Here is a 23,062-nt window from a genome sequence, read left to right on the forward strand (position 1 = left end):
AAAGTCCAGAAACCCTAAAAAGTGCGATTGAAGAAGATTGGAGTGTATTTGGAGCATTTGAGGAGTTTTTTGAAGGAATTTTGTGAGATTGAAGGCTTGGGGCAAGGGGCTTTGCTTGGAATCGAATTTTATAGCAGTTGGGGTGTCCATTGGAGGTAGTATCTCGTTCTTGGACTGATTGTATGTTGTTTCTTCATTTTGGGGTTTGTTGGATCTTGTCTATGGATGCAATTGGAAGTCTAGAGGTTAGATCTGAGGTTGCTACCTCAGATCTGGAATGGAGAAGAATCAGAGAGCATGAAAGTCCCTATGTTGGAGTGTTTAGTGAAGCTTGCATGTCCCAAACCCTAGTTATAAGTGAATAAGGCCTAGATCTCTTTGACTTCACGTAAAGTTTGCCACTTTACGTGATGGATGAGTTGTATGAGGCTAAATCTATGTTTTGGATCAATTGCATGGCCTGGAATGCTTCTGAATGGATTCAGATCAGTGGTACTCGGCGAGTCACATAGGTGAGCTCGACGAGTTGCTTGAAGATGAACTGGGACTCGACGAGTGGGAAGAACAACTCGGCGAGTCGGATGAAGATAGCCTGGAACTCGGCGAGTTGTATGAACAACTCGGCGAGTGGGTTGATGATAGCCTTAGACTCGGCGAGTCTGTTCTTGGACTCGGCGAGTCTTGTCGAAGAGTCCCAATATTTTCTGGTCGAGTCGAGAATCGGCGAGTCAAGGGATGACTCGGTGAGTTGTATGCGAGTGGACTCAGAGTTGTTGAACTCGACGAGTCTCGGGGTGACTCGGCGAGTTAGGTCGCGAATTGAGTGAAGTTCTGATTATCGGAACTCGGCGAGTCATAGGGTTGACTCGGCGAGTAGGGTCAGTCAGGAGTTGACTTTGACCTTGTCTTTGACCAAGGGTTGACCAGTGGTTTCCAGGGGCATTTTGGTAATTGTTGATTGTTGTTTTGAGTTCAGTGCATTGGCGGTTGTCCAGCAGTGGAGATCGAATCAGTGATCGGGGCAGTTCGGGTTGTCTGTTCAGTCGGCAGTTTCGAGGTGAGTTATCCTCACTATATCAACAGGGTCTAAGGCACCAAGGCTGGCCCTTATCGGATTGAGATCCGGGTAGTTGTTGTTATGTTGTTGCTACGTTATGTTTGCATCCTGAGAGCTAGGATGGTATATAAAGACCTGTTTGAGATCAGTATCCGGAGGGATAGGGAGATGCTATGCTAGTGACCTGTTAGGTCGGTATCCTGGTTAGGAGGATGATATGCTATGCGATCTGTTTGATCTGCCTGTTGCCTGTGAATTGTTATATGATTTTATGTATATGTGCACATGGTTGTTTGGACTGGAGTTGGGTTGAGGCAGGTCCTGCTGCGTGCTGTAGGCCAAGATACCCAGGGCGGACCGGTTGTCCCGAAGGCCCAGTGAGCGGTCCGGATAGGCTGTAGGCCCCGAAAGGGCGGACCAGACGTGCCGAAGGCTCGGAGAGTGGACCAGATAGACTGAAGGCCCGGTGCGAGCGGACCAGTCATACTGTAGACTCAGAGAGTGGACCAGGTGGATTGAAGGCCCGGTACCGGGCGGACCAATCACACTGTAGACTCGATGGATGTGGATAGACTCAGAGGGTGGACCAGGTGGACTGTAGGCCGGTGCGGCGGACCAGTCACACAATAGACCCAAAATGCATGGCTGTTCTGTGATCGGATATGTTATGGCATGTTATACGTGTATGGTATTTGTGGTTGGTATTTTGGGGATATCTCACTAAGCTTTCGGGCTTACAGTTGTGGTTTCATGTTTGGATCGTGGCAAGGCGAAGGCGTGATCGTACCGCTCCTCATGATTTTGTAGTGTGTGATTCTGGGAACACGTTAAATGTTTTGTATTGAAAACCCTTTTTGTAATGAATTAATGGAATTGAGATGTTTTTGAAAAATTTAAAATTGGTTGTATTTTCGGTTGTTACATATATTCAAATTTTGCTAAAACTAAATGATTTTTTAAAATTAAATATCAAAAGTTATATCGAATCAATATAGATTTACCGTAATTATATTATGAAACTAAAACCGAAATATATTGTTATCTTTAACTTAAAACCGCATAATTATATTTTTAAAATAAAATAGCACCATACTATTATTTCTATAATAACGTGTGTTTTTTATAATAACACATTATATTTTTATAAAATAAATATATTTGTATAAGATAAATCATAAAAGTTACATTATGTAAAAATTAAAAAGTAATAAAATGATGTTTTTATATTTCAAATTTTTTTAGATTAAAAATAGAAAACGAAAATATTTAATTATGTATTGTAGTTTGAATATTTTAGATATGGTATAAATTAAAAAAATCATTTATATATTAAATAAAATATATTTACATGATGATTAAAATTTAAAAGTTATAATTTTTTATTTATATAAATATTTCATGTAAAAATAAATATATTTTATAAAAAGATTTCATGTAAAACAATGTTGTAAAAGTCTAATTTCTATAATCCTAAATTTTAGAAAAATATAAAATAACAAACTTGTAAAAAAAATTACTGAAATTTTTTAAAAGAAATGTAATTTTAAAAAAATAAAAAAAAGAGGGCTAAAAATATCAAAAGAAAAAAGTGAGAGACTAACATCCCAATAATTAACAAATGGTTTTTATACTTTAATTTTTTTTAGATAAGTCACAAAATGATAGAAATGATCTTTATTTATTTTTTTTTTTCAATTTAGCATATCTATGTAACATACATCCAAGTAATGATCATTTGTGTATCATGTTTGTTTCCGAGATCACACATACAAAAAAAAGATTTCATAAAAACTATTTAAAGACATACGGAAAAACTTAAAGGATCATTGTGATTTTTATTTATTTATTTATTAAATAAACAATATTTAGGAAATAGTCCAATGAACACCCTTGTGTAGTAAAAGAATTAGGCCAAGGACTAGTTGTGCAATTCCCTCAAAGATTAGAGAAGCTAGGGTTTCCTACCAACCATAAAAACGACTGCGCCTTTTAGTACAACTCCTGCTAGTCCAGTCCAATCATTTCCCGATCACAATGTCTGTTCTTCAGCATAATCACATAGCAGCTTCGCTCTCATCTTCGACATCCTCCTTCTTCGCTCAAAATGGCTTCGATGTTCTAAGGTATCCATCTATCTCCCTGTTTTGGTAACAGAATTGAGAACTACTCGATTAACAGCTGGCTGGTTTCGTTTTCCCACAAATTATTCGAAAGAACAGACACTACTCAATTTTTGTTCTAATTATCTATTTTTTTCACTGCAGAACTCAGATTGTTAGTGTACCTCCCAAAAAGGCAGGGGTTTGTAAATGTGTAGCTACTTCCCCTGCAGAACAGACTGGTAATTACACATTTTGTTAGTAATTTGTCGTTTTCAATTGTCAACACAATTTGAAGATACTTTTATCTATTCGGTGCTTCTGCATAATTGGAAAAATTCCTTACTGAATAAGTGATTTGAGGTGTATCAATTTTATATTGAACTTTTACCCATGTTTTGGAGGGAACTTATATATTTATACTTCTGATAACATTTCCATACTACCATCTGAAATCCAAATTTTTAATTCTCTTTGTTGCTCTTCTGCAGCTTACAAAACGAAAGTCTCCCGAAATGGGAACATTGCTAAACTTCAAGCTGGTTACCTCTTTCCAGAGGTCTGTAACATCACTGTCACATGTTACTTAGAGTTTCAAATGTGGATGTTAAACTTTGTTTTCTTAATTGGTTGTTACATTGCATTTGGAGATGAGATTCAAAGATTTTTCATGTTCTCAATTACAGATTGGTAGAAGGAAAGCTGCTCACATGTTGAAATACCCTGATGCACAAGTGATAAGCCTTGGTATTGGTGATACTACTGAGCCCATTCCAGATGTTATTACATCAGCCATGGCTAAGGTATGATCACATTTAACTGTAATTAACAATAAGCGCATATTAAAAAAATTTCTTAAATCAAAGTCCCCTCCTTTCTCAATGATATATCTTTTGTCCCATGTATAGTCCTTCTTCTATAAGTGTGACTAGAAAAGGGTAGTTTTGTCATTAAGTATATACACCCATAAACACAAATATTTTCATTTTCTGGTTGGCAGAGAGCTCTTGGTTTATCAACTGTTGAGGGTTACAGTGGATATGGAGCTGAACAAGGTGAAAAGGTACATATAATTCTTAGTATTTTTTTTATCATAGTTATGATTCTAAAGCAATAAACTATACATAGCTTGAATTGATGTAAAAACTCCAGTCATACACCTTTGACAAATTGACCTTAGTACATTACAACAATAGTTAATTAACATTTATGCCATTTATATGATCAGGAACTAAGAGCTCGACTTGCTTCAGCTTTTTATGCTAACCTTAGCATAGAGGAAGATGACATATTTGTATCTGATGGGGCTAAATCCGACATTTCTCGCCTTCAGGTTTGTGCTTGGTTTACAACATAACTTCTATATTTTTTTAACATTTTGTCCTTTTCTTCTTTATTAGTTCATTAACACAAAAGATAATATCATATCATTATTTACAGTTGACCCTCTACTTTTATTTTCATGGCAGGTCTTATTTGGGTCAAATGTGACAATGGCAGTTCAAGATCCATCATACCCAGTAAGCAATTCAATCTTATGCAATCATCAAGAACCAAACTAACAAAATGGTCCCTGTGCTTTCTAATTTCTATCATGTTTAGTCCAAAGTTCCAATCTTTTTTCAGTTTTGGCCCTTAATTCAAGGTTTCTTATCGATTTTGGTCCTTATTTCAAGTCTTCATATCAAGGTTCCATTCAATATCAATACAAAATCTTGAAATAAAGGAAAAAAATTGGAACTTTGGACTAAACATGGTAAAAACAAAAATAAAAGACAATCTTTTGTAATTTACTCTCAAGATGAAGAGTTAATTTGTGATATTCATTTCCTTTTGCAGGCTTATGTAGATTCAAGTGTGATTATGGGTCAAACAGGAGAATTCCAGAAAGATGTTGAGAAATTTGCAAATATTGAGTACATGAAATGCACACCAGAAAACGATTTCTTTCCTGATTTATCCAAAGTTTCACGAACAGACATTATATTTTTCTGTTCACCCAACAACCCAACTGGCTCAGCTGCATCAAGGGAACAACTTATTCAATTAGTAAAGTTTGCTAAAGACAATGGATCCATCATTGTTTATGACTCAGCATATGCCATGTATGTATCAGGCGACACCCCTAAATCCATCTTTGAAATCCCTGGAGCCAAAGAGGTAATCAAAATCAAAACTTTTAGATTAATTTACATTTTTCGTCCCTAAGTATAACTGATTCTTTCAATTTTGGTCCCCAAAATGTAATCTTGATCATTGTTTGAGATTTTGACTATATTTTTGGGATCAAATTCGCAAAATTCAGCCATACCCAGAGATGAAAACGGTAATTTTACTTGGAACATGGACCAAAAACGTTACAAGAACCTGAAATAAGGACCAAAGTTGAAAAAGTGAGCTATCCTTAGGGACCAAAAGTGTAATTTACTCAAACTTTTAAGTTTTAACATGTTGTTCATATTGCAGGTTGCAATTGAAACAGCTTCTTTTTCAAAATATGCTGGATTTACAGGAGTTCGTTTAGGGTGGACTGTAGTGCCAAAAGAGCTGAAATATTCAGATGGATTTCCTGTTGCAAAAGACTTCAACCGAATTGTTTGCACTGGCTTCAATGGAGCTTCAAACATTGCTCAATCTGGTGGACTTGCATGTCTTTCTCCTCAAGGTCTTGAGGTTAGTTTATAAACTTTATTTCATAAAAATATTAATTAGCATAATAAAAGACATAAATGAATATATGGAAAATGGAAAATGAATGAGTTTTATAATTGTTGTAGGCTATGCGTGAAGTGGTGGGATTCTACAAAGAAAACACACAAATTATAGTGGATACATTTACTTCACTAGGGTTTAAGGTATATGGAGGAAAAGATGCCCCGTATGTGTGGGTCCACTTCCCGGGTCAAAGCTCATGGGATGTTTTCAGTGAGATTCTTGAGAAGACTCATGTGGTGACGACACCTGGCAGTGGGTTTGGGCCCGCTGGTGAAGGGTTTGTTAGGGTTAGTGCTTTTGGACATAGGAACAACGTGTTGGAAGCTTGTAGGAGGTTCAAAGAGCTTTACAAGTAAAACAAAAATAAAACCAGGTTTTGTACTTCTTAACCTTTCGATCAATAATTTGCTTTCATGAATCATGATTTCTCATTTTCTATTGTATTAGTCTAACTTTCGAATTTTGATATGGAAAGATTGTTGTGGTTTTATGGATATTTGGATTGTACATTTTCATAACAGAAACTAAACCTTAATAAGAAAAGAAAAATGAAAGTACAATGTTGTTATCGGAAGAAACCAAAGTAGGATTTTGTAATAAACAAATAAATATAAGTACATTGCTATTTCTTACATTTTTAGCCCTTTTTCTAAAGAAAACAACACTTGAACAATAAAAAATAAACCTCCTGTTATGCACAATAAAAATCCATAAATAAACAGCGGTTACTTCGAGGAGTCTGTGTTATAGCCGTAGCTATAGTTTGAGACTGAGCTCTGTGTGTGTCTACTTTGTGTAAGATTCGGTTTTGAAAACGGGGTAAAGTAAGTTGGCACGGGCATCTTTAAGGGCAGTTCGGGCAGCGGGGACTGAAAATTAAGAACTTGAACCACTTGCCTCATTGAAGGTCGAAAACTACTATCGGGATGTGCACACCAAAGCCCAACAATCATCAAACATTCCATTTCCTGCTCATTGTAATCTCTATTAAGTCGTCGGTCAGCCGCTTCTAGAACCTTCCCCTGCCCGAAAAGTTCCCAAACCCATTCCACCATTCTCGTCTCACCTTTAGCAACCTTCAACTCCATCGGTTTCCTTCCACATGCTACTTCTAGTGCCACAACTCCAAAACTGTAAACATCGGTCTCCCGGCTAGCTTGACCGGTCATTACACACTCTGGAGCCATGTAGCCCATGGTCCCGGCTATAACCGTCGTTTGCGAGCCCTTCTCATGATCGACAAACCGGGCTAGCCCGAAGTCACCGAGCTTTGCATTGAAACTCGAATCCAACATCACGTTACTTGATTTGATGTCTCGGTGCACCACACATTGTTCCCACCCTGCATGCAGATAAAGTACTGCGGAGGCTAACCCTTGTGCAATTGTGTACCTCACGGGCCATGATAATAAGCTTTTCCCGTGAAATAGATGAGAGTCTAGGCTACCGTTTAGCATGAACTCGTATACAAGTACTAAATCTTTGTGTTCGTGACACCATCCAATGAGTTGGACTAGGTTACGATGGCGCAGACGACTAATGGTCCGAACCTCCGATGCGTACTCCTTTACCCCTTGGCTCGAACCACTTGATACTTTCTTGACTGCGATGTATGAATCCATTTCTTTGATAAACCCTCGATAAACCCCGCCGAAACCACCCTCCCCGAGCTTTTCTTGCTCCGAGAAATTGTTAGTGGCTCGGGCCAGTTCTTTGTACGAAAACTTTTTCGCTCCGATACCCTTTTCAAATTCGGTATCTAACACAAAAACGTCGTCTTCAGCTTCGTATCTTTTCTTCCTTCTCCATATAAAGAAACCGAGAACCAATCCTATTAGGATAACACTCCCAATCACCAAACCAACAAATACACCAGCCGGTTTGGAGCCAACCTTGGTCTCGGGCTTGGGAAAAGGATTCCCAAGACCCGGACTAACTAGGTTTGGATTGGGATCCATTGTATCCTCTCCGATACCAAGACTTGAACTAAAGTCCCATGTGAATATACTATGTATAGCAGAAGCATTCTCGGTCGCACCGGAGAATCCGAATTCGACCCACTCGGGTAAGTGGTCTCTTAGATCGACAGTGTAATAAATCCGTTGAGTCAGACGGGAACCACTTCGACCGAAACCGGTGAACGCAACACTAAGGTTATGCAAACTAGAATCATACCTAATCAATGCATCATATGTTTTCCCTTCCCTAACCCTACTCCGCCACGTCACATTCGTTACCGAATCCATCGACCCGATATCGATCCCGACATGTTCGTTCTTCGGGTCCCACGCGTTCTGAAAAACATCAAACTCAACCGCAACAAACTGCACGCCAGTTGAGTTCAACTCTTTGTCGGGCCCCGTGAGCCCGAGGCTTCCACTAGTGACATTTTCAGGAACAATGGAACCGTTTGGTGCGAGGAAAAACGTGAGTCCGTCACCATACTTGGAGCTATTGAGAGAGTTGATGGTGAAAGTGAACCGTGTCGAGAAGTCGGTTAGGTTTCGCGAGCCATGGTCCCAGAGGTGTAATGGCTCGGAGTACACGGCTCGACCGATGCTAGCCAACGCATGAATATCGCGTTGGTTTGTGGTGAGTTGGATCGCGTTGTTTGAAGGATACGCGTCTTTTTCGTACGTGATGTCGTCGTCGTTTGGACTGAAACCGGTTTTTTGGAAGGATAAAGCGGCGGCGTAAGGTGGTGGAAGGAGGAGGAGGAGGAGGATGGTGGTGGTGGTGGTAATGAGGAAAATAACTATAGGGCTGCTGAAAACAGCCATGGGTGGGTGAAGGTTGCGAGGTGGTGGTGGTTTAGACTTTTAAAGTATAAATCATTGGATTTGTAAGGTTTGGCAACTAACACTTGGCTAAGTCAACTCATGAGTCATGAACAGGACAGTGCTAGTTAAGCCGGCTGAAGCACAACTACAAAAGAATTGTAAGACTTATTATTATTATTATTATTATTATCATTATTGTTGTTATTATGATTATAATAATAATTATTATTATTATTGTGAAGCTATTTTTTTACTTATCTTGTATGGCGTCTATTAAAAAAAAAGATTTCGGAAAAATGGTATGCCAGATGATTTTTTCTCTTTTTGTTGAAATATTGAAAAATTGGTCAATTCAATTTATACATTATGAAAATAAGTAAAACCCAGTATTTAAAAATTCAAGCAGGTATCGTCTTTTATTTTTAAACTGTTTTTTCATAAAAATATCATATAGGATGACAATTGGAAGGCCCATACATTAAATAACAACGAACCAGATTCCAAAAGTAGATTGCTGTGAATGTTGTACTACATGCATTACCACTGGTACATCAAACTGATGACAAATAAGAGGGTCACACTCACATCAGAAATTATAAATGCATTAAAATTTCAATTATGGTTTTTATTTTCTTTTTCCAAACGCTAAATAATATTATTTCAAAATCAACTAAGTTACATAGTAAAAGTTATTTGTTCGTTTGTAAAAGTGAAATCTAAAGGTTCATTTCATATCGATTTCATTATTTTCATGGTATGCACCAATATTATGGACGCTAAAAAGTTAAAACTTCATTTTGAATATTTTATTAGCATAACGAATATTTACATAAGCCTCTTGAATGGTGCTTGTTTGCGACTGGTGAAATTGTGTTACATTGTTTGCTGAAATTTATTTAGAAAAATAGTAAGCTGTGTCATCTATAAGATACACATTAAACCTGATCCATTGCATCATATGGAGGTAAATCGTGTATCAATAGTAGTATTTTTGGTATGATAATCTTTAAACTCTGAATCGTTTGAATGCCATCATAGATTCATAGGGAACTTATTTAAGCATTTAACAACTTACAACATCCACAATTAGGATGATCTTTCACTAAACTTGATATTACACCACGAAATGAAAAGGTTTAAGTTCTCTCCACAATATATCAAATTTTTTAGAGCTTATTTTTTGGGTTAGCACAAAAATAAAAAGTTATGGAAATAAGTTTAATGTGAGGCCACTGGCATACACCGTCATCTCATGGGCTTGTGAGCTAACATGGCCTCGAGCCTCGCCTTCACACATGGTGCCTAAAGGGCGTTAGCCTTTACGATATCCGTGAGATATCCCTCATCTTGAAAAAAAAAGTAATTATTTTTTGGGCCAAGGACAAAAAACACGGGCAATTTTGTCATTTAATAGGCAGTTAATAGAACATATTAGATGGTTACAGCCTCACACACCGCAATTATAAGTTTTAGAAACCATGGAAGGAGTCATGTCAAAAGTTTGAAAGTTAGACTAAAAGTATAGATTAAGGACCAAAACTATAATTTACTCTTTTTCTATTAGTCTATTCATGTAATTAGCACGACATTATAATATTATCTTTACATGTCGTTACTTATAACAAACAATCCTTTTATGACAATCTAATAACGTGGATAACTACCTAAAGAATAGATGTGCAATTTTCAGATGAATTTGATTTAATATACTTTTTAGTAAAACCTAAATCAAACCGAGACAAGAAAAAGAAAACTTGTAACTTGGGTTTTTAGGTTTTGGGTTATTATTTTTTAAGTTCCATGGTTCAGTTTTGGATCTTTTTTTTTTTTTTTTTTTTTTTTTTTTTTTGGTTTTAAGGTTAAAAGCTTAGTATGTTAAATGCCATTTTTCATATAAAAAGTTTCTTTAACATCTTCAATCATTTTCCATTTTATGATGTTTTTTTTGGAACATTAAGAGTTTTTTTAGAAAACAAACTAGTGAGACACTATACAAGTCATAAATTACAAGTCAAATGTAACACCCGTATTCGCAAGTATGATTATCCAAGGTTAAATTTGTCATTTTTGCATTCTTATGTCCTATGTTGAGTGTAGGATAGTCCCCTATGTTGAGCGTAAGAGGAAGATGTCAGGTGGGGTATTAGTGACTTATGTTGAGTGTAGGTTGAGTTACGACGAGCATAGGTGCGCTGCACCAAAACCCTAATTATTGGGGTTGGGAACCCTATTTAAAGACTCTTAACTCATTGAGGGACTCTCCATGCTCAGCCTTCACCCTCTTATTCAATCATCTCGAAAGCCTAGCTACCTTGTGTGAGTTTTGAAGCCTTAGAGTGTTTTGTGTGATCTTTGAAGGAAGAATGTGTTTGTAGAACCAAGTGTGAAGTTTCAAGGTGTGTAGATCTGGGATTTGCAAGCCAACATCTATCTCTAGAAGGTATAAAGTTCCCATCTTGGTGTTCTTTCATGCTAGATATAGTTTAGTCATGGATTTATATGCTTTTTGTCCCATAATCATGGTCTTTGAGAGTATGAGTTACTCCAGATCGTTTAAAGGCAATTTCCAGATGTTTTTTCTTGGGGTTATTGAGTCATAAAATTGAGAACTTGGTCACTCTTATCCATCCATGCATGAGTTCTTGAGCAAAAGGTGGTATTAAGGACTTAAGGTTTTGATCTTGTTCTCTTTTTAGCCATGCAAATGGGTAAAGTCAGAGACTTTACCATTAAGACATTATTTGGGTTTAGATCTGAGAATTGGATGGTTGGTCCTTGTGTATTAAGAGTTTAATAGAAAGTTGGTGTATCAGCGGAGCTACGTTGAGCGTAGCTTTCTCTACGCTTAACATAGCCTGGTTTTTTCCTATTTTCCATCTGAAGCTCTACGCTGAGCATAGGTGTTGTGTTAATCGTAGCATCATGAGGTTGACTTTTGGTCAACGTTGTTGGGTTTAGTCTTGAAGGGGAAAATTGTTTTTTTTTCCAAGGAGGATTAGCTATGAATCAAGACTCTTTGAGTGGTGGTTATTATCTTAATTGTTTGTTAATTAGGGTTTTATTTTAGATATGTTTAGTGTGAGGAGTTCCAGTATCATCAGCTTGAGTGTAAGATTGTTTTGTCAGCAGATTGAGGTGGGTCTTTTCACTAAACTATGTAGGTTGCTAGATTGTCTCTGTGACTCTTGCATGAAAGACTATGGTTGGATCACAACACATGTATGAAGATTGTGGTTGGATCACAACACTTGTTTGTCTTTGTGACTTGCATGGAAGACCATGGTTGGATCATGGCAGAAAGGTTACAGTTGGGTTGTAATCTAAGAGTGATTGTAAGACTATGGTTGGATCATAGCATTCACGCAGGGATGGGCCCACCGATATGTATGATATGTGGTATTTTAGGAAACTAGTTAAGCTTTGTGCTTACGATTTTGTGGTTTAACATTTTCAGGTACATCTAGTTCCAAAGAGAATGGCTCGGCTTGACTGTACCGCATCCCTTGACGATTTTTCGTACTGATTATTATGATTCACACTGATGTTTGTGACACAATTTTTATCATGACTGATTTTGGAACATTTAATGTATGGTTTTGATGGCTTGAAAATGAAAATTTTTATTACTATTTTTGAAGATGTTACCCCAAACAAGGAGAACAACACCAAACTAACCAATCTAAACTAGGCTAGTTTGACTTACTTAACTCATTTAAATACCAAAACTTTGATGTCATCATTAACTTTTTGTTGCAAACACTTAGAATTTTTGAAAGTAATCATATTTCCCCCCTTCCAAACGTTTCATAAGGTAGAGTAAGTGAAAGCTAATCTCAACTTAGAGAAATGCTTGGTGACATCGCCTTTTCTGATCAGATTCTCGAGTTGCGATGGTGGTGACCATAAGCACGAACAACCTCGAACACCTTATTAATGATTAATTTTTAAGTCATTGTGATGTTTACAATTATTAGATAATTTTATAAACCGTTTACAATTGTGTAAATTATATATCAAACATATGATAATCTATATATAACATGTAACAAAATGTATGGAAAAAAAATACAAACTACAACTTTTAGCAACATGAAAATACAAAAACATCTATTATAACATTTGTGTGTGTGTATATATATATATATATATATATATATATATATATATATACACACGCACACACACACACAAATAATAAAAAGTTATGAAAAATGAACACTACAACTTCTAGTAACAAAAAAACACTAAAATATCTATTATAATTTTATATTAACTCTTCATATTTAAATTACAAATCTCTTTAAATACATGAATGTTTTTTAAGAGCAAAACCTTACAACCTTATAAATGAAAGGAAAATAAAAAGTTATTAGTGATTACTAATTAATAACCATATGTTAAAACCTCTTTAGTTGTAACTAATAAATATATATAAACTAGGCGAATATCTGCGCGTTGCGCAGAAGCATCTATATAGCTGAAATCTTTACAAATATATGTTTTTTTTTAAATATAACAATAATAGTGTTAAATTTGATATAATAATTCGTATACTAAGTTGATATAATATATTGACAATTTTGAATTATATGTTAATATATATACATCTATTAAAAACTACTTAATCTTAATCTTTTAAATGACCTCTACCTGCGGGTGACTTATGAATAAAATTAAATATAATAAATAGTTTAATGTTATTTATAGTTGTCGTAACTATTTTTATTGTAAGTTATTTTAATATACTTATTTGAAAGCTTTTAACGATTATAAAAATATCTTTAGAAAATATTTTAGTTAAATTGATATTACAATTTAGTTTTTGCATTTAGCACTACAATTTATCACTTTTAACTATTCACAAAATATTCTTTGGATTTTTTAAGTGGAACTGGAATTTATATTAAAGTTGACACTGTTATGTTATATTTAAATTAACAATTTAAGTATATTGTCCAAACTGTTCAAAAATTGTAGTTTTAAACTGAGAATGGTTTACATACAACAACATATTAAATATAATAAATTATGTATAATATGTTAAAAGTTAAAGACATAATTTTATAAGTAGAAGTAAAAATAATATTTAATATTGAAATTTAGTTTATTTATGATTATATTTTAGGTTTGATGTTCATTTAACTTTATTAACCAACTTCAATCATTATTAGAAAGACACTACAATTTATCACTTTTAACTACTTACAAAATATTCTTTAGGCTGTTTAAGTTAAACTAAAATTTATATTTAAGTTGATCCTGTAAGGTTATAGTTAAATGAGTAATTTAAGTATTTTATAGAAAATGTTCAAAAGTTGTAGCTTCAAAATGGTAATGGTTTACATACAACAATATATTAGACCTAATAAATTAAGTGTAATATGTTAAAAGTTAAAAACATAATTTTATAAGTATAAGAAAATATATTCTTTTAGTATTGAAATTTAGTTTATATATGATTACACTTTAGTTTTTATATTTATTTAACCATATTAACCAACTTATAATCATTATTAGAAAGAAATTGAAAAGTCATGGGAGTTTCAAATGAATGTGGTGAAAGGAAAAAAAAAAGAATAGGAGTTTAAAATGCATGTGGTGCAAGGAAAAATGTTAGTTTATAAAAAAAGAAATTAAGTGTAATATGTTAAAAGTTAAAAACATCTATTATAACATTTGTATTAATATATATATATATATATATATATATATATATATATATATATATATACACACACACACACACACACACACATACATGACAAATAATAAAAAGTTATGAAAAATAAACACTACAACTTCTAGTAACAAAAAAACACTAAAATATCTATTATAACATTTATATTAACTCTTTATATTTAAATTACAAATTTCTTCGAATACATGAATGTTTTTTAAGAGCAAAACCTTACAACTTTATAAATGAAAGGAAAATAAAAAACTATTAGTGATTACTAATTAATAACCATATGTCAATAACTCTTGAGTTGTAACTATTAAAATATATATAAATTAGAAAACTTTTGAGTTGTAGTGTAGGTTTCAAATGAATGTGGTGTTTAGAAATATGTATTTATTATTATTATTACTAGGTGAATGTCCGCGCGTTGCGTAGAAGCATTTATATAGCTGAAATCTTTACAAATATATGCTTTTTTTAAATATAACAAAAATGTTGTTGTTAAATTTGATATAATATTTCGTATACTAAGTTGATATAATATATTGACTATTTTGAATTATATGTTAATATCTGCATCTATTAAAACTGCATAATCTCAATCTTTTTGAATGATCTCTACCCGCGGGTGACTCATGAATAAAATTAAATATAAGATATTTTTAGTGATATCTATAGTTGATGTTGTTAATTAATTTTTTAAAATTTATTTGCTTAACGTTTTAATTTCTATCATTGTAATTATTTAAAACATCATTTTTTTTTTATTTTAAAGGTAGCAATATAGTCATTTATATAGAGTTATTTTCAACTATTTTTATTGTAAGTTATTTTAATAAACTTATTTGAAAGCTTTTAACGATTATAAAAATATCTTTAGACAATATTTTAGTTAAATTAGTGGCCCAAGCCCTAGTTTTCGGGATTTGGTCTCCATTTAAGAGCTCTAACTTCTACGATTTACCTATTTGGCATCCCCCATCCTCCAGAAACCTTAATCTAAAACCTTAGCCTCCTAGCCTCATTTTTGGGTGTTTTTGTGCATTGTTGTGCAGCTTGAAGAAGAAGTAAGCCATTTTGGTGCCAAGGGAAGCAATATCCACACAAATTTCTACCTTCTAATCACCTTCTAGACTTTGGTGAGAATTAAAATTCATATCTTATTATGTTTCATCCATGGATCTTTTATGTAGTGGGGTTTTATAGCATTTTGGTTAAGTTTGGTCCCTTTTGCTTGGAGTTTGGAAAACTCCAGGCTTTTGAGTTGCTGTTTGAATGTTTCTGGACTTACTAGGATGAACAGAGAGTAAGCTTGAACTCTCTTTGAACAATGCTAATGGATCTAGCCATTTTTGGTCATGTTTTAGATCTAGGGTTAGGGTTGAGCTTGTTAGAGGCCTTTACATGGATAAAGTTGGAAATTTTATCCATTAAGGTCATTGAATGATTTATGGAAAGTTTGAGCCTCTGGCTAGATGGGTAAAGTGCTTATCAAGAAGGTTATTAAGCCAGTAGGATGTGACAGTGACATGCCTCTAATTGATTACGACACGTCTCATGAACCAAATCTTGACTAACGGTCACGATGATTCTACCTATTGACCGTTGACTTTTTTACCAGGTCAAACTTTGGTGAGTTAGAGGATTTGAATAAGGTTTGGCCTCGGTTGGATGATTAGGTGGTTTGTGTTAGTTGTTCATTGCGGAGGCTATGGTTGTGATTCTTTTGTTACACTCGAGTGAACTTTCTCACTATATTTCGTATGAAAATAGATATTACTTGTAAGATAGGATGTAGATATTGTTATGTATGCTTATACAAGTAGACTAGATTAATCTTTTGTATGTTTGTTGTTTGCTTGATTGTATGTTGCTTTTTTGTATCATGTTTGAGAGGTTGATGATGGAACGACGTTAGGCTATGAGTCTAAATACTCATAGTCGTTGACGGAACGAGGCTATGAGTCAGCTATTGAGTAATGTTTGAGGGTTGATGACGGAATGACACTAGGCTGCGAGTCAACTGTTAATGGCGAAATGACAATAGGTTACAAACCATTTGTTTGTATGCATTGTATATGTATTGTTGTATGTGGTATCTTAGGGAACTCACTAAGTTTTATGTTTATCTGTAATTTACAAATATTTTTTCATGTTGTTCTAGCGATCAAGGCAAGGCGCGACATGATGTACACTCAGATCGTTGGGTTTTTATGATGTAGACGTCCACTGATTCTATATTAATACTCTGTTTTTTAAACTATGTTTCATAGTGTTGAACAAATCTATTTTTATATTATTTGTGGAACGGAGTTTGACATTATATTATATTCTAATAATGAAAATTTTAGTTTGAAATTTGAAACATTACATATAATTTTTTTTAACAGCACAACTTTTGTTAAATAGGGCACACCTTATGTAAATGCCCACATGATACTCTTTGGATTAACTAATGATATATATACGCCATGGAAGTTTATCTTGTAGTATTTAACAACATTAAAAAATCATGTACATTCAATACAAACAGTTAATATGCAAAAATATTTAAAAAACTGTGGATAACCTAAGTTTAACTTATGTCGCTAAACAAAATGCATTACAGAACTAGTACACATTTCAACTTGTGATTACGCAAAATCCATTAAACCAGTTTAACTAGAAACGTTAACAACTTCCATTTCATTTGGTTTAATTCTTGTCTAACAACCAAAACTTCTAGATTCATCTTTCGTCTAGTAGATGTTCATGTCATTTCCCTCCTATGCCATGTAAGCAAGCATCAACATATATCCCAGTCATCATGGTAGGTTTTGAATAGTTGCGAGGAGTTCAATGACAAAACATATAAAAAACGACTTGATATGTAATAATAAAAAAAGAAGAGGGTCACAGCATACTACCCTATCAAGCCATATTATTCTTTTGTTTATTAAACTATCAATTGTAGTCCCTTTATATACATACACTCAATATATTCAAGGGTATTTAAAAAGTTGAAAAATGTAATCAATGAGGATATTCTTGTTCATTGGTACATGAAAATAATATTCAAAAGTTTATAAAATTAAAAGCTCTAATAAAACTAAGCAACTGCAAACATTCGTATAGTGATTCCAGAATAAAACAAACATATTCAAAATTTTATGAAGCTCTAAAGTCTCACACTTTAGCTTCATCTCCAACTCTTTTTCAAGAACCCTACGCTAAACTTGTTGTTTCTTCAAATCAAGAAACACTTTACCAATTTGCCCCTCACACGCCACACAAACTTCCGGATCCAAAGACTCAAGAAACTTAGCAGATAACTTTAAATTAGTGAAAATTGTAAATAATTTCCCACAAAACTTTCTGACTTCCGCCCTTTTGGATTGCTTTTCAGGCATATTCATCACCAATTCCTTAATCAAAACACAAATTTCAGACATATGTTTACTCACCATCTTCTTTCCAACATCGCTTCCTTCAATGTTCAAAGGCTTCAAAATCTCCAACACCAAATCCAGCCCTTCAACTCTCCGAAATTTCGATTTCGCCCCTCCACATTTCTCAACTAAAAACCCAAAAAAACGTCTCCCGATCCACGCCCACCTCCTGAAAATCTCCTTCAAGAAATTCAACTTGAGCATCGAGTTTTTCCCATCGAAATAACGGGTTAAAGCCCCTTTGAAGATCTCAAACACTTTCTCCAATTCATCTTCCTTGAAGCTTCTAGAATCAATGATCTTCAAGATCCAGTAGATTGAATTCTGGGCGAGATTCACAATCTTTCTATAACGTTGAAACGAAGCTGATTGTTTCTTTTTTGATGGAGTGATTGCTGATTTCTTCTTTTTGAAAGGTTTTGATGCCAATTTTAGATTCTTTTCAAGTAGAGGCTCGAGAAGTGATAGCTGAACAGATTCGTCTTTTGGATAATGTTTTGCTTTGAAGATTTTGTGTTCCATGATTTTACAGATCCTGTCACCTAGCTGTTCACTTCCTTCAGTTGTATTGGGGTTCACGAATGCTTGTGCAAGATTTGTGAACACCTTCAATACTTGTTGTTTACCTGCATGATATGATATGATGTTAAATTAGATTAATTTACATTTTTGGTCCCTGAGTATAGCTGGTTTTTGAAAACTCTTGTCTTGAAAGGAGGTGTTCTCTTGCAAATTTTTTGAGGTTTTTGGGGTCAAATTTGCAAAAATCAGCTATAGACCAAAATAGTAATTTTACTAGGATCGGGGATGAAAACCTCAAATAAAGACTAAAATTGTTACAATAGCCCCAAATTTAGACCAGAATTGCAAAAGAACATTTTTTTGGGACGAAAACCAAAATTGCAAAATCAGCTTATACTCAAGGTGGACCAAAATCGTTACAAGAACATCAAATAAGGACCAAAATTGCAAAAGTTGGCTATACTCAGGTACCAAAATTTGAAAAACCATCCAAAATCGTTACAAGAACCTCAAATAAGGACGAAAATTACAAGAGAATTTTTTGGGACCAGAATTGCAAATGACAGCTATACTCTGGGACCAACATTGTGACAACAAGCAAAAACGCAAGAGAATTTTTTGGCTATAGTCAAGGACCAAAACTATAAGAAAACACCTTTAGGGACTAAAAATGTAACATATTATAAAAGTAAAAAACTTGCCTTGATTCTCATGGAGGTAGATTTCAAGCAAGGAAAGAACACGGAGTTTGAAAAGAACAAGCTGAGAATGAGCAGTTTCCCCTCCCGCTTGGTTTCGTTTCTCTTTAAAGATCTGAGCCAGATACGAATCCATTCTAAACATGGCTTCATCGTCCATTCCACCGTCGGAATCGGAATCAGAATCTCCTTTTCCGGCGGAATCAGCGATTCCCTCAGACTCTTCGGATTGGTCATCAGCAACTTCACCACCGGTTTCGGCTTCATCGGAATCTTCAGCTTCTTCGATTGCTAGAAGATCATCGTCATCAGTGTCATCATCATTTTCAGTATCGGAATCTTGACGCCTTGCGGGTTTTAAATCTTTTTTTATAACTTTTAACATTCGGAGTAAACCATCGTCTGTCACATCATCACTGTAGTATTTGAAAACCTACAAAAGGTAAGTGGAAAAATGTCAACAATGGAAACTTGAAAATTCTATTTCAACTTCTATTTGCTTATTATGAACAAATCAATACAAGTATGTTGATTGATTATACCTGTTCAATGGAAGATCGCATGGGAGCTGATGATTGAGGAAGCAATGATAAGAGTGTATCAACAAATACATCCATTAACACAGGTGCATCATCACCATCTGCATCTGCTTCATCTTCTCCAGATGAATCAAGAAGATCGGGTGATGGGAAGAATTTTTTGCAGCAAATTATGATTTCAGAAGCAGCTTCAAAGAATTCCCCTGGTCTGAGTAGGATTTGGAGCAGCAATTGGATGAGTAAGTACCTCAATGCATGCAATCTGTGAGCATCTGCACTCATCCCACAATTCCTTTCCTGAAATTGTTCAAACTCTCTTTTAAATGCAATATAATGAAAGGTTTAACTTGAAGTATAATGTTGTAAACAAAAAGAAATGGAAGCAGGATGATGTGATATACAAATAAATGAAAGTAAATTGTTATTTCTTTGTGAAAGTAGGAGTGAATTACCTCTTTGGAAAGCCAATTTTCCATGGCTTGCAATTTCTTGAAAGCCTTTTCATCTTCATCACTCAATGACCTAAAGAGAGATACAGATGGAATGTTGCGCAAAACACTGAGAAATTTCATGAAATAAGAACCAAGATCATTAGCTTCTTTCCCACTTGTAACTGTATGAGGCCATTCTCCTTTTTGGGCATTGGCCAAAAGTAATTGCAGCTGTTCAATACACATCCTGCAAAGAGAACTTGAAGTTGCTGCTTTTGGCCATCTAAACTTCTGATCCAACTCAAATGAAGTCACTTCAGTCCCTAAAGATGAAGAGAACAACCCCTGAACAGCTAAAAACTTCAAGATTTCTTTCTGAACACCAAACTTTCCTTCACCTTCAGGCAGCTCGTTTGAATCCTCAGTCTTATCAAGCTTTGCATGTTTTAAAACACTTGGAAGAGAGTCCACAACCCAACTTTTGAGAAAATCTGAAGTGACATCTTTCTCTTCAATTGAACCGATTTCTGAATTATCATCAGTTGTTTGACTTTGGTCAGATGGTTCTTCTAAAGGTCGCACATCAAGAAACATGTCGATTAGATTTTTAATGAAAAGCATACAGCCAGGTTCAGTAGTGAAACCTGACATTAGATCTTTTACAGTTTTAGTCCTTGTAATGCAGTCGAATTTCCCGTTGCTGTGTTTTTGTAGAGCCATGGTGACAGCCACCCGTTTTCCATCATCATTGCTGACCCAATCTGACAGCTTTTCAAGAAAGTATTGTGCAAATTTGTAAAGCCATGAATCCTTTGTGGAAAGTATGTCAATTAGACATTGGACAATCTTGTAGGATAAAACAATGGGTATGCAAGAAACAGGGAGTCTTGGTAGAACAAGAAGCAAAACATCAAACACCAAGTGTTTTCGATCATGAGAGGATAAAAGAAGTGACCCTTCGATTATAACATCCCAGAAATTTTGTAGGTTTTTTTGTAGATCTTCTTCATAAGAACTCGATTTGGGTTTCTTTTTGTGCTTCTTTGTAGAGTTTAATCCTGTTGATGAATCAGTGCCTTCTGGGACAACATCAGGTAAAAGAATATTCACTAAAACAGGCCACACTCCATGAACTCGAGGCTGACAAAATGTTGACTCCTGCAAACCCACAATAAAAACTTCAAAAATTACAACTTTAACCCTCGAACTGATGCAAAAACCATGAAACCATTAAAAAAGATCACCTTTAGGCAATTTGAAAGAATGGATAGATGTTCAGGAGAGAACATTGAGCTAGAACTGTATGGATTTGGCAAAAGGTTCCCGAATGATCTGTTGTCATCAGATAGTTTTTCTCTTAGTTTAAGAGCTAGAAGTAATGCATCAGGATTTCCAGCTTCTGTGGCTCCTTCAAACCATTCATGGAGACCAGGAGCATCAAGAACTTGCTTCAAGACAACTTTAACAGGCAACTGCAATCCATATATATACATTCATTTCACACAGATCATGAAAGGGTATTAATGGAATGATAAAAAAAATTGTTTTATCCCATCAATTATTAAGTACCTTTTCAACTAACTGCAGGATAACAATAACAGCAGGCTCCTGGAGATAACGTTTCTTGGTGGCTAGTGTAATAACAGCACCAGTGAATTCCTTAATATACTCGCTTTCCTGAATCAGTCTTCCTGATCTTGCAAGAGCACCATAAGCAAACAAACGACCTAAAAGACAATCTTTGATTTCCTGTATGACATAAAGAAATACACAAACATTTAGAAAGAGAATAAATAAGTCATCAGTCATGTTCAAAAAAAGTTAAAAAGAGATTACAATCCCACCTGTCCCTTCATAGAAGAAGAGACTTCCAATAAGTCAACTATTAGTTTCAGCAAAGAGTCCAATGCAATATCAGAAACTGCACCAACTAACATAGTCAAGCCCAATGCAAACCCTTGTCTTGCACACTGAAAAAGAATAACCAAATAAGCACCTGCTAGTAAAGACAACAATGGTCATATAAGTAAAATCAAATTGAGGAAGCACACACACCTCTCTTGATGAGGACACACCACGAACAAGCCTTCTGACAGCATATCTTAAGGAAGGTGCACAGTTATTCAATCCATCGTCTTTCTCAGCTTCCAATTTCAACCCACCATCAACATCTTCCTTCTTCTCAAGCATATTATAAGCCTTCTGAACCACCTGCAACTCCATCACCAATCTCTCTGCAGCAGCTTCCCTTACCAAACCATCGGCAGATCCCAAATCCTTAAACACGCCTATATGAAACTCAGGCAAACTGTTACTTGTTCTACTCTTCTTAACTTCTTTGACCTCCAAATTTGCTAGAATTGGCTTCACTTCAGCGTTATCACCTGATGTAGCGCGGTGTTTTTCTTTATCTAATGCTTTTCGTTTTTTCTTCCTCTCCATTGGTTTAACACCATTGGAGCTGTTATCGTTATTATTTGATTTTTCTATCTCCTCTTCGTTCTTCTTCACCTTTTTCATCTTCTTTTTCAAATGCTCACTCGAAACTTTGCTATCAGAGCTTGTATTGCTCTTCTGGATATCTATTTCTTCTACACTATCAGAGCTCCTTTTCTTACTACCCATTGATGTCAACGAAGGAAGGTGCCCTAGTTTCTGGTATGGTATCGGCAATGACGAAGAGTTTGGAACGCTATAAACCCGCCGCTTATGTTAGTTCTTTATAGAAAGTTATACTTGCACCCCTTCTATTTTGGATAAATTTCAATTCAACATTTCGACCTAGTTTTGTTGAAACGAATGTCCAACAAGAAGAACCTTGATATGTTTGAAGCAATGTTGTCAAGATCGGTTTCTTATTTAGGATATTTTTTGGGTTTGTAAGATCGGGATCGGGATCTTAAGATCCCACAAAATAAAATATAATTTTAATTTATAACTTTTAATCATGAAAAATATTTCAAACATTTAATTTTTCGTTCAAAAGTTATAAAAACTTCAAAATATTAATCATAAGTCACAATACAAAATGATAAATGGTAAATTGGTAAAGGGTAAAAGACATAAAGTGGTAAAAAAAATTCTTTTGCAAAAAATAAAAAAATAAAAAATAA

General features: G+C 34.8%; 3 protein-coding genes across 3 annotated transcripts; 1 reads left to right on the plus strand and 2 right to left on the minus strand.

Moving 5' to 3' along the window:
* The first annotated feature begins 2,991 nt into the window (after positions 1-2,991).
* LOC111892978 (LL-diaminopimelate aminotransferase, chloroplastic) lies at positions 2,992-6,367 on the plus strand. The gene is made up of 10 exons (XM_023889055.1): positions 2,992-3,180; positions 3,322-3,398; positions 3,648-3,715; positions 3,843-3,959; positions 4,157-4,219; positions 4,385-4,489; positions 4,626-4,676; positions 4,996-5,316; positions 5,623-5,829; positions 5,934-6,367. The coding sequence occupies exons 1-10, from the start codon at positions 3,092-3,094 to the stop codon at positions 6,225-6,227; spliced, it is 1,392 nt and encodes a 463-aa protein (XP_023744823.1). The 5' UTR covers positions 2,992-3,091; the 3' UTR covers positions 6,228-6,367.
* Positions 6,368-6,500: 133 nt separating this feature from the next.
* Positions 6,501-8,989, minus strand: LOC111892977 (L-type lectin-domain containing receptor kinase IX.1). Its single transcript, XM_023889054.3, has one exon. It carries the CDS (start codon positions 8,649-8,651, stop codon positions 6,597-6,599), a length of 2,055 nt encoding a protein of 684 aa, XP_023744822.1. The 5' UTR covers positions 8,652-8,989; the 3' UTR covers positions 6,501-6,596.
* An 8,332-nt stretch (positions 8,990-17,321) lies between these two features.
* On the minus strand, positions 17,322-22,634 carry LOC111892994 (uncharacterized). Its single transcript, XM_023889071.3, has 8 exons — positions 22,005-22,634; positions 21,794-21,919; positions 21,519-21,698; positions 21,194-21,421; positions 19,971-21,107; positions 19,522-19,815; positions 18,983-19,412; positions 17,322-18,385 (listed from the first exon to the last, which is right to left on the minus strand). Exons 1-8 carry the CDS (start codon positions 22,572-22,574, stop codon positions 17,541-17,543), a joined length of 3,810 nt encoding a protein of 1,269 aa, XP_023744839.2. The 5' UTR covers positions 22,575-22,634; the 3' UTR covers positions 17,322-17,540.
* Between the last annotated feature and the right edge of the window lie 428 nt (positions 22,635-23,062).

This window comes from Lactuca sativa, chromosome 9, assembly GCF_002870075.4.
Source record: "Lactuca sativa cultivar Salinas chromosome 9, Lsat_Salinas_v11, whole genome shotgun sequence".
NCBI classification, from domain to species: Eukaryota; Viridiplantae; Streptophyta; class Magnoliopsida; order Asterales; family Asteraceae; genus Lactuca; species Lactuca sativa.